Source organism: Schistocerca serialis, chromosome 9 (genome assembly GCF_023864345.2).
Source record: "Schistocerca serialis cubense isolate TAMUIC-IGC-003099 chromosome 9, iqSchSeri2.2, whole genome shotgun sequence".
In the NCBI taxonomy this organism is placed as follows: domain Eukaryota; kingdom Metazoa; phylum Arthropoda; class Insecta; order Orthoptera; family Acrididae; genus Schistocerca; species Schistocerca serialis.
In genome coordinates, this window is record NC_064646.1 from 15,149,165 (window position 1) to 15,162,052 (window position 12,888).

At 38.2% G+C, this 12,888-nt stretch overlaps 1 protein-coding gene across 5 annotated transcripts in view; it reads left to right on the forward strand.

Moving 5' to 3' along the window:
* LOC126419295 (2-oxoglutarate dehydrogenase complex component E1-like) overlaps positions 1-12,888 on the forward strand; it is a 135,005-nt gene that overhangs the window by 74,653 nt on the left and 47,464 nt on the right. For all 5 annotated transcript variants that reach the window (XM_050086464.1, XM_050086463.1, XM_050086467.1 and 2 more), the window contains 2 exons: positions 2,892-3,014; positions 5,009-5,172. In XM_050086464.1, coding sequence (XP_049942421.1) covers positions 2,892-3,014; positions 5,009-5,172 — 287 coding nt within the window. The remainder of the gene's footprint in view (positions 1-2,891; positions 3,015-5,008; positions 5,173-12,888) is intronic.

Consider the following 12,888-nt stretch of genomic DNA (forward strand, 5'->3'; position numbering starts at 1 on the left):
CCACTAATTTACAGGACAATATCATTAACAGCGATATGCAGCAGGATTTTGAAACGTATTGTGATTGAACATTATGAATTACCTAGAAGACAATGATCTATTGACACAGTCAACATGGATTTAGAAAACATCATTCTCATGAAACACAACTAGTTCTTCACCCACACAAAGTATTGAGTGCTATCGACAAGGGATTTCAGGTTGATACTGTATTTATTTGTAGATTTCCAGAAGACTTTCAACACCGTATCTCAAAAGTAACTTGGAAGCAGATTGTGTGCGAGTAGATTCGTGATTTCGTCAGACAGGTTGCAGTTCGTAGTAATTGACCGAAAGTCATAAAGTAAAACCGAATTGATTTCTGTTGTTCCCCAAGATAGTGTTACAGGTTCTCTGCTGTTCCTTATCTTTATAAACAATTTAGGAGACAGTAAAAGCAGCCGTCTTAGATTGTTTGCAGATGATGTTGTCATTTATCGTCTAGTAAAGTCATCCGAAGATCAAAACAAATTGCAAAACAATTTAAAAAAGATGCCTGTATGGTACAAAGTTGGCAGTTGACCCATTAATGAGAAGTGTGAGGCCATCCACATGAGCACTGAAAAGAATCAATTAAACTTCTGTTACACAATAAATCAATCAAATTTAAAGGCTGTAAAGTCAACTAAATACCTAGGAATTACAATTACGAACAACTTAAACTGAGGACAACACATCTAAAATGTTGAGGATAAGGTAAAGCAAAGATTGCATATTTTAGCAGAACACTCAGAAGATGCAACGGATCTAGTAGAGACTGCCTAAACTTTGTTTGTTTATCGTCTTTTGGTGAAAGCTGCACAGTGTGGAATCCTTACCAGATAGGATCTACAGAGTGTAATCGTGAATTACCAGGATCAGGGAAATGTCATAGGAGGACTAGACCTCTTCAACTAACATAATTACCCTTGAACAAAAACAACATAACTATTCTTTGGGTAATAACAGGTCCCCTTTGAAAAACAGTTAAGAAAATTAAAGTTGATTTGACATTACAAATATGAAGGCATTCAAAATGGTAAGAAAGACAGCTATTCAATTGCAATAATAATCATCTCAAACAAATTCAAGAAATAAGACCTGAACAGTATTGGCCTTCTAAAATTTTTGAATTAAATGATTTTACATAAACCACCCAATTAAAATAATTAAACAGTTCTAGATAATTCTCTCCAAAACATTAGGCAGACCCACAAAAGTTCAGTTTCAAAAGATGTACAGTAAACTTAGAACAAGGTTACAATTTGTATTAAAGGAAAAACTTCTGTGCAAAGCCAGTTAATCAAAGGCCTTTTTGCCAACAGCAAACTTTCATTTTCAGTGCAAATCAGATAGCATAAGATACTCAGCTTGAGCCGAGACAGCCAGGATGTGCAAGTGCAAACAAACAGCGAGCCACAGTAGGAAATGCTCGAGAGCTATTAACATGGTCGTAAGCAAGCCAGGCCCATGCAGCGAGAAGGCACAGACATGGAACATTCTCCCAGCAACTTAGTAAGTGCTGTCAACAACAAAGAAGATAAGTGCCTGGATTATACTACAAGTTAAGTTATGGTTTAGCCATGATGGCACCTATAGAGAGTTTCCAGTAAGTTATTATGCCCTAGGAAATAAGCTTCGCTAAAAGAGAAATACAGGAAGGAAGCTAAAATTTCTTCCAGGAAGGAATATAATAATAATAATAATAATAATAAAAAAAAAAAAACCTTGCTCGGGTCTTATAACTAACAGGCGCTCAAAAAATCTTGAAAGGGCTGGAAAATAGTGATATCAGAGCCCAGCAGCTTCTAAATCATAATAAAAAAAATGCTGTTGATGGTGAAATGAGCCAGCATAGCTCGCAGAGCGCATCGAGAAAGTCCAAAGAAGGGCAGCAGGTTTTGTATTATAGAGAAATAGGGGAGAGAGTGTCGTGGACATGATACAGGATTTGGGGGTAGACATCATTAAAACAAAGAAGTTTCTCATTTTGGCCAGATATTGTCATGAAATTTCAATCACCAACTTTCTTCTCAGAATGCAAAAACAGTTTGTTGATACTGACCTACTTGCTCAGAAATATATAGAACTTCATTTTTTCCATGTACTGTTAAAGAGTGGAATAATGGAGAATTATTGTGAAAGTGATTTGATGAACCTTTTGCCAGGCAGTTAAGTGTGATTTATAGAGTAGTACGTAGATGGAGGTGTAGGTTTAGGTGTAGATGAACATGGAAGAAATGGGTTCTGGAGAGATCTCAGGAATCCTATGTGACTGATGCCAGAGTATGCAGACATATTGGTTCACTCAACTGTGCAGGATCGTATAACTGTGGCAAGTACCTTGAGAGAGAAAATGGGCTCATTTGTAGCAGGACAAGTACCCATACATAGAGTGCAACAATGTATGGAGCACCATGGACGACAGCGCAAGAGTATTAGATGTACAAAAGGAAAAACAGAACACAGATAAACTGCCCCCTCCTGAATCTACAAAGTATTAGTTAGCAAAATTAAATTCAAGGAGCACAACTGCAAGTACACGTGACAGCAAAAAGTATGCAGTAACTGATAAGACAAGTTTTTCATGCAGATCTGTTAAGGGAATAAATACGTCAGGAAATTTACTGCATGTATCAGTAATAACAATCTTTTTGTGGAGTGCGTTCATTTGATTTTTTTTTAATTCTCAAAATAGCTGGGGCTAATCATGAAGACATGAAGTGTGTAAAAAGTTATAATTATACAATTTTGAAATTATTGTTGTATTTTAACTCAAAGATTAAAGTATTTTTGGGTTTTAACCAGAATCATTCACTTTTATCTATTTGCTGTTGAAATGTATCTAGTTAAATGTTTTATATTTCTTTCAGGGTCCTGAGCATTCTAGTGCTCGTCTAGAGAGATTCCTGCAGATGTCTTCTGATGACCCTGACTATTTCCCACCAGAGAGTGAAGAGTTTGCTGTGCGACAGTTACACGATATCAACTGGATTGTAAGTATAACCAGAATTATCAAGGCTATACAGCTACAATATAGTTTTATATGATCATTGTTGAATTGTTTGGAATATAATTCGATGTGAAAGAAATATGAGGATATGTAATGTAGTTACCAACTCTAAATTTTCTACATGCTAAATGTTTCTCTTTTGTGATAACCGCAAACATAGTTATCTTTGCTTTAACTTGTAATAGGTTTTTGAGGTAGGTAACAGTTTCAGATCTTGTATCTCCCAGAAACATAACAAAGTTTCTTGTTTTATAAATGTCATGTTGAAAAAATATCAAACTAATTCTGCCCACACACAATTTATATAGCATTTATGCTTATTTTTCACATGCAATCTATGTTTGTTAATTTGTTATGATCCTGTTGAAAGTTTTCCTTTGTCATCTTCTTTAAGCTTGAATGCCCTTGTGAAGATGTCTGACCTTTAATTCTACAGATATAGGAATCCTTTATCTGGATAAGTTAAAGGATACAGCTTCCATCAGATTTCATCAAAACAGTATGACTTTGCAGCATTGAGGGAATTATGTTCAGTAGCTGTAGTTTTCAGATTCACAAAGTGGAACAAAATGAAAAGAAATACGTTTTAATGGATCATGTTTTAACATTTAAACCACCTATGTTTTGTGTGTGTGTGTGTGTGTGTGTGAGAGAGAGAGAGAGAGAGAGAGAGAGAGACATTATACTCTTTCCCTCTTGTAAAGGTAAACTTCAACATTGTTTGGAAGAAATTATCATAACAAGTGAGATGGTAGACCAGGAAACCAGTTATTATAAGATATTATAAGATGAAAATAATGTTTAGTGATAATGATAATGTACTATGTGGCATAGGGTCACTTCTGTTCACAATACATATAAAATGACTGTGCAGATAGTCTGTGGTGTTATGATGCTGTTTGCAGGCTATGCGGTTGTGTACATTGTGGTGACATCTTTAGAAACTTGTTTTGAAAGGCAGAAAGACTTGTAGATGATCGGTAACTAGTGTAAAGATTTGCATTTGCCTGTGAACATACATATCATCAAGTGCATAAATAATGAATAGATAAAATGTTGTTTGATTATCTGGCAGGTGATTAGTCACTAGAATCATTCACAACTTAAGTATCTGGGAAGTATTAGTCTGATATGATTTAAAGTGGATGCCAAAATAAATTTAGCTGTGGGGAAGATAGGTGTAAAACTTGGATGTGTAGGTTAAATTGTTAGAAATTGTCATTTGTGCTCAAGGTTGCTTACCTATTCTTGAGTATGATTCATTGATGTAGAACCATCACCAAATTAAATTAGCTGAATTTATGGGGAAGCTTGTTAAACAGCAGTGGGAGACACTATGAGAAAGGCATTGTGTGTCCCTTGAGAGCCTTACTCTCAAAGTTCTGAGAGCTCGTATTCCAAAACAATTCAAGAAATATCCTACATCCTCCAGCATACATATTGCGTAATGATCACAAGACTATTATTAGAGAAATGTGAGTTCATACTGAAGGGTTTTGACAGGCTCTCCTTCCCACATACCACCTGTAAATGGAATAAGAACAGGGAAAATGGCTCTGGTACGCTATGGACCACTGATTCTGATACACTATGGGCCACATTGTGGTGGCTCGCAAAGTACAGCTGTGGATATTGAAAAGATAATAGTACAAATTAAAAATCTTCTGCTCTTTAGGAAAATGTAATCTGCAGTGAATATTCGGTGACAGGTTAAAAAAAACTATGTATCGGTCCAGCTCTTGGCTTCGGATCCCAGAACATAAGTAACGAGGTGAAACTGAGTTGCTCCATAAGGCACAAATGAATAATGCAGTTGTTACCACGTTGCCAGCAAAATTGGAGGCTCCTGGTTTGAGTCTCAATGCAGTAAATAAATCGTACTATTGTAAATGTTCTTTGATTCTCCAGCTTTTATCTGTGTGTTTATAATGTGTCAGACCTTAAATGTAAAACTAGAATCTACTTGGTCTGTAATAGGTAGCAAACTGCTCAACACCAGCCAACTATTTCCACATTCTGCGCCGGCAGATAGCCCTTCCGTTCCGCAAGCCCCTCATTTTGATGACCCCAAAATCACTGTTGCGTCATCCTGAGGCCAGATCAAGTTTTGACGAAATGACTGAGGAAACACAATTTCTCAGGTAGGTTGAATGTATTTTCTTTGTATGGAGGAGGATGGATTTCACAAAAAAATGGTGGCAGATTCTGTTATTTTATGTTGATTAAAATTTTATATTATTATAATACAGTGTGAGTATTGAAATATTGTGGGTACTATGTAATTTTTGTTTCTTAAGTAGCATATACTTTCTTTCCTACCAGTCTTCTGACTGATTTGATGCAGCTTGCCTCTCCTGTACCAATCCCTCCATCTAAGAGTAGTACCCAGTGTCCTCAGTTATTGTTCTATTTATTCGAGTCTCTGTCTTACTTGTAAGTTTTTGGTCTCTCTATCATGACCTCGAGTGCCATGGTAGTTATTTGCTGATATATTAACATATATTATCTTCCTGTCTCATCTCATTCTCAGTTATTCACATATTTCTTTTCATGCCAATTCTGCAGAGAAACTACTCATTTCTTATCGTATGGGTCTATATAATTTTTAGCATCCTTCTGTAACACCACATCTCAAATGCTTTTCTTCCTTATAGTGTTATACTCCAAATGAACATTCTCAGAAATTTATTCTTTAAATGAAGGCCAACTGTCACTCCTCTACCTACAAGCTCTACCATAGTGATCCCATCCCAGAGGTCCAACATAACCTCAAATTCCTACCCAGATTATTAGACCCATTCCAGACTCTCTTCCCTGAATCCACTTCCCTCCTTATCTCAGTGCCCCCCCCCCCCTCCACACACACACACACACACACACACACACACACACACACACACACACACACACACACACACACACACACCTACATTCTGCATTCTTTCCAAAATCAAGAAACTCAGTAATCCTGGGCACCCCATTGTAACTGTTTACTGTGTCCACACTGAAAAAAATCGCCACTCTTGTTAACCAGCACAGCCAACCAGTTGCTTGTAGCCTAGCCTCTTACATCAAAGATACAGACTACTTCCGTCACAGATTCTTGACCATCCCCAAACATTACCACATGGATCCCTACTGTTACTATTGCACTTCCCTAGCCTAGCTATACTCAAACACTACCACCCCCAAAGTCCTTTTGAGCCCAAAACCATGACTTCATTCATTGTAAACCACACCAGTTGCATCCTCACACACAACTACATACTTTTGAAGGGAAGATGATTTAAACAAATATGTAATACAACAATAGGCACCCACATGCCACTTTCCTGTGCTGGCCTGTTTGTCGGCCATCTAGAGGAAACCTTTATAGCCTCCCAAGACCCCCAATCCTCTTGTCTGTTTCAGGTTTGGTGATCGTATTTTCATTATCTGAACCCAGGACAAAGACATCCTATTGTCATTCCTCCACAACCTTTCCAGGTTTTCCTCTGTCCACTTCAACTGGTCCTCAGCCTAGCATGCCATCTTTCTAGATGTTGACCTCCATTTCTCTGATGGCTCCATTCTTAACTCTGTCCATATGAAGACCACTAACCATCATACCTACATTTTGAAAGCTTTCACCACTTCCATTCTAAAAATAGCTCCCAATTTGTCTGTCCACCTGGGGATGGCATATCTGCAGCAATGTGAATTCCTTTGTCGAGTGTGGTGAAGGTCTCACAAAGGCCTCGACAGAGGCACAGTCCCCGAGACGTAGCCTGCAGGCTGACTTCCCCTACCAAATCGTCACACATTTTATGTGAGTATGACAAACTAGCTGTCCATGAGAATGAATGGGCATTGCCCAACTGTGGCCAAGAACAACCAGTGATGGACACACTGCTGAGCATAGCCTGTTAGACTTCATTGGTGGCACAATAGTGGGCAACACGATACTGGCAGCAGGTGGGTCACATGACTGAATGGCAGCAAACAGCATGCCCAGTGGTGTGTACAGTGTGGCCAGCAGTGTGTACAGTGGCAGGCAGCAGGCTCATGCACTTTGCATTTCACAGGCAGGTGCTGGCTAGTCTGCGGTAAGTTCATGTGTACCTGGATGGCACACTGCTTTCAAGCAGTGTGGTGAAGTGGGCTTTGCTCGAAGTTCAGAGTGATATGTGCTGATATAGTGCAGCGAAACAATAGCAGCAGCCTGGTGACAAATTTTCCACTGACCAAACAGTATTACATATGAGCCAAACTTTTAGCGGTCTCTCTTAAGACCAAAAGATTGTTGTCTCAAGTTCTGATGTCAGTTTGTTCAGGCATAAAATTGGAGCCTGGTCAGGATGGATGAAGATGGGTGTCTGCAGGTAGTTTTTGAATGAAAGAGTGAAGCAAAGTAAATTTTAGTTAAATTCTACAATTTGGGTTACAGAAGAGTTTGTCCAGGCTTGACTGTGGGCCCCCACCACTCTAGGTTATAGAATGCGGGACTAGATTGAGGGAGAGAAGGCAGTTAACTTGTGAATAAGCTGATGGCCTATCAAGAAGGAAAAAGAGTTACAGAGATGGGTGGCCTAACCCATCTGCTCTATAAGAAGGCTGGAACCCAAGAGACAGAAAACATGGAGCACAAGAGAGTGACTAGAATAGGCTCTGCACTCAAAGATGCAGCCAGCAACCACCATGTGACACGATTCTCACTTCCCCTATGATTTGCCTCTTGTGATGGATTTGGCTGGTTTTGTTAGCAAAGTTCAGGAAACAATAATGTCTGATGATGATGCCATGGTTCACCATGCACGTAGGATCTGAAGGAGCTCATGGTAAATACTTAGTCGAACAGCATAAATAAAATAAAATAAATCAGAATTAAAATTATATTGAAACTCTGAAATATTCCTAAACTGGCTAGCCTACCTGTAAAAATACTTTGGTTACCACTTCCCCCAATTATTCAGAAGTTCAGAAGAAATGATATAGGTGTCTTTTGCTTTGTTCGATTTCAAGTATCCCAAGGCTCTTTCAGACACTTAATCTAATACCATTTCCTCTGTGTATTCACTTCAGGAGACAGTCTCCCCCCCCCCCCCCCTCTCCTCCCCATAGAGGCCATTGATGTACTGTTACTAATGGATTCTTCCTGATGATTCTCTTAAACTTCAATCTACTATTCATCACTATTAAATTGTGATCTGAGCTTATATCTTCTTTTCAGTACACTTTAGAATCCAATACGTGATGTTTCAGTCTCTCTCTCCCTGTAATTCCAGGCCTTTTTCCAAGTATACCTCTTCCTCTTATTATTTTAAACAGTGTTTTCACTATTAATAGCTGACATTTATTGCAGAACTCGGTCTTCCTGCTGTCTCATTCCTACTACTGAAATTATTTTCTTCCATAACTCTGCATTCAGTTCCTTCCTCTACTGTGGCATTCCACTCCAACCCTTGATTACTAGATTCTCATCATCACTGAGTTGCATGTTCAGTGTCCTCACATAATCCTTCTGTTGCTTAATTTCTTCTTGATTGTACCCTTTACTTTTTTTCCCATTTCACCTCACTGACCTATCGCTGCACTTCTCTTCTCAGGTATTTTAACCTTTTTATGACTTATTTTATTTTACACTCACGAAGACTTGTTTTGTGTGTACCGTTAGTCAAGCTGTGTGTTCAGAATAGGACTGTGAATTAGTGCAAGGTTAGAGTTGAGTGATGTTTTTTTATGTATCACTTATTTGATGTCATCTGTTAGTACTTTAGTTTTCCTTTCTAGAGTAGTATCTGAGACAAGTATTTCATTGATAAACTACCAATGAAGTTTTTGTATACACCACTACAGAATTGCTCCCATAAAGAAATTTGATTTTATGATTTGAATAAAAGTGTATGTTGATCACCCAACTTAGTAACTTTCCTTATTAATTATTTATGTATGAAACATCAAGCATTGGTATCATAATTGTTCTCCCTTGTGCCAGTTGACCACTTACACTTTAGAAAATTGTGGATGTGGAGCAGTTACAAAGATAAACCATCCTTCACTTCCATATTTCTTCTCTATTCATTTCAAAGTAATTTTGCATTCCTTTCAGCTAGCACTTCTAATTTCATATGTTGTCATTTTACTGTTGATCTGTACAGCAAGCTAATTTTTGAGTTACATCTCAAAATCTGTTCCACAGCGAGATAGAGATTTGTACAGTGTTAAGTAATTGCAATCTTTCGTTATCGGGAGGCTATGTGTTTTATTTTTGTTACGATGGTATCAAACACCTTTGCTAGGAATTTGATGCTTGAATCATTAATATATTGTTAACTGTGCCTAACTGAAAAAGTCCCCTTCCGCCCCACATGTATTGTCACCATGAACAACAGTTTCGCATATGCAGCTGTTCAGTGTTGTTGATTGTGAGAAGTGCTGCATGCACTGTGTTCAGAAAGAGAATATCCTCCTATATTCTACAGTAGAGTTGCTTGTCTGTCTTCGAGAACAACGTGTGAGAGATGGGGGGTGGGGGAACAGAAAGAAAAGACAAGGAGTAAATTGGCTGTTTAGCTCTTTTGACACTGACACGTGGTACAGGATATTGCACATCAATGTTCCACTCTATATCGTAAAGTACAAAGCAAGCTTTGGCTATAAAAAGTATGAAATTTGTAAGAAAAATCTTTGCTGCTGCCTAATGCAAGCCTTTACAGAAAACAGGCTGTGGGGAAACAAATTATTCAGCTTATTTTTGCCCCTTTGTAATTCATACAATTGATTTGAATGTTGGAGTAATAACTTATATATAAATTGCTATGAATATCCTGTTCGTAAAATTCATTTAAGGGAGTAGCTGTCTTTGAATGCATGAAAAATATGTAATTTTCATTATTCTTATTTCAAGTAATTTAAAAAGTAATGCTATGGCTGATGATATAGTTTTATTCCTTATGCTTTTGTCTGTAAGAAGTCATTGTTGTGTTCACATTGGACACACTCTGTAACTGCTGTGTTAGGTGGAAGGACACCTCGCAAGCAGAACATTTATCATCAGTGGGAATTCCTGAAGCTCTTCTTCTGGGTTTGTAACAAAATAATTTTGTATAAGTCTTTTCAGTATACTTATCATCATCCATAGGATAGTGAAAAATGTTAAGTTCTAACAAAATGTTGACATATTGAAACATATGTTATCATCTTCACCCACAAAATTGAGACAAAAGCGGTCACCAGAAATGGGCTTTTGAAGGTATCACAAAATGTTACATACAGCATCAAATTCTGATATAAATCATAGATACCATTCTCAAACTATGTTCCGACCAATTTGAAGAAAATCATTTAGAGTTGTGCATTCTTTTGTAGTTAAAAATGCCTCTAGTCAGCAATCCCTGGACTATACAAAGGGTTGCCACAAGATCTGGAAATCAGGGAATCTCAAACTTATCAGGGAACTATCAGGAGAATTTGGAAAAAAAACTCTGGAAAATCTCATTTTTGTCTCAGATCAAATTGTTTCTTTACTGAGATCTTAAGTACTGTCACTGGCTGGATGCAGCTGAGTATATGTGCCACTTCCCTACTCCCTCATTCTTACTGCTTCTCCCCTTTCTACCACTCCCTTCAGCTTGCAGTCAGTCCTACCATCACATCTTGCCACTAACCTAGCAGCTGCCGATGAGAGGTAAGCAGGCATGCTGAGCAGTTTGTTTGGCTCTGATTCTCAGAGACTGTTGATGCAGTGGCTGGAGATGGCAGTCACATGTGCAAAAGCTGTGTCTGAATGATTGTGTGAATGTGTGTGCGCTCTTTTTCTGACAAAGGCTAAGGCCAAAAATTTGATTGTGAGAGTGTGACTGTCTTTTCTATGTGCCTGTCTGCGGCTCAGTGATCATCTTTATGGTAAGTTGCTATCCATCCTCATTAGTATTGATTCTCAGAGTATTCGCACAAGTTATCTGTTGCTTGGACTGATCATCACAGTGTCGTTTCATGAACATGGTGCCGTGACGTGAATAGCTGGCCACACAAGTGGACTTATTTTATTTTATTTAATAAAATTGCAACCAAATAGCCATATACAGTTACTTTGTTTAAGATTTTACATTTACCTTTACATTTTACATTTTTGCATATTCATTTATCGATTTCACTCTTTTACTGCACAGTTTTATGTGATATTGTTCACAGGCTTCGTTACACGGTTCACATACACATGTTTTGTTTTTGCAAATTAGATGGTGAAAGCCGTGAATAGAAAATCTAGTTAAGACATGTCGCAGCTCGAAGTTTGGTGCTGTCCATGAGCGGTTCGTCTTTGCCTCAGTGCCATAGAACTCCGGCCATACTTTTTCTTGTTAGTCCTCCATGATCTTCAGTTGCTTTGTGGAAGCCCTGGTGTGTGGCATCATATATCAAAGTTTGATATCTTCAATTAGGAATGTGTCTCTCGCTAGCAGGTACACTAGTTTAGATCTTGTTGTCTTTGGGAGACCTAGTGCTCTTTTTCGATAAGTCAGTTTTACCTTTTCTAGTGTTTCTAGATTTTTTCTGTCAGCTGGTCCCATATAACCTCCATCCCCCAGGATTGGCAAGATTTTTGCATTGAATGATTTCATGGCTGTTTCTAGACTGAGTAGGCGGATGTTTTTGATGTCCTGTATTGCTATTATTGCTTGGGCTGCATGTTCTGTTGTATGTTTTGTGAAGCATTTGGCTGTTGGTTGCAATGTCACCCTCTAGGTATTTAAAGTCTGATGAGATTTTTATTTTTTGTCCTCTGATGTTGATTTCCGCATTCTTGGGTGTTTTGCCTCCTTTTCTGAAAAATCACCATTTCCGTCTTTGTTATGTTTATGTGTAGTTTGTGTTCACTGCACCATTTGTCTATTTTTTGCAGCTTCTGTATATCTGTTGAACCTATGGCTATGTCGTCAGCGTATGCATATACGTGTACATCTTCTTCATTTTCACCAATTTGGAGTACTTCTTCAGTGGCAAGAATGTAAAGCAAAGCGCTCATTGGGCCACCCTGTAAGACTCCGTTCGATTGCAGAATGAGGTTCGAAAAAGAGAGGTTGTCTGATATTGAGATTAAGTTGTATTCGAGGATTGACTTGATTATTCTTGCCCGTACGCTATCTTCTCCCATTGTGTTTTCCAGGTTTCGGACTATGAAATCTCTTTCCAGTAGGTCAAAGGCTTTGGTAAAATTTATGAACACGGTGTAGAACATTTGTTTCTTTTGTAGCACTTCGATGTTGCTTAGAAGAAGCCTGACTGCCGTAAGTGTTGATCTTCCTGATCTGAAACCCATTTGTCGTTCTGGGAGATGACTGTCCACAGAGGCTTTGATTTTTTGTGTTATTGTGTTTGAAAACATCTTGAATTGAGTATTTTCCAGGGCTATGCCTCTGTACTGTTTGGGTCCATGGGGCTCCTCTACCTTTGTAGAGAACTTTTATTGTTGAGTGTCTCCATTGTGTCGGAATTCTTCCAAGTTCCAGGCATTTGTTAAATAGTTTGGTCCATACATGTTGGAGAGCCTCTTTTGCATCTTTTATATGTTCATTATATATTGTATCGACTCCTGCTGCTTTCTTGTTCTTCAGTGCTCTTATTACTTCCTTCACATCTTCTTCATTTAGAGGTTCCCATATATTGTCTTTTTCCTTAGTTTGATGTTGTTTCTCTTTCTTTGGGGGTGTTTTGATTCCTCGTTTGTTCAGTATCTTACTGAAGTGGTCTTCCCATTCCTTCAAGTCTATATTTGGTGTATGAGCCATTTTTCTTGGTCTTGCTGCTATGTATGGGTCTTTCTCTGCTTCATCCACTTCTCTTTTTGCCTCTCTTTCTATGTATTCTTTTTTCTTCTC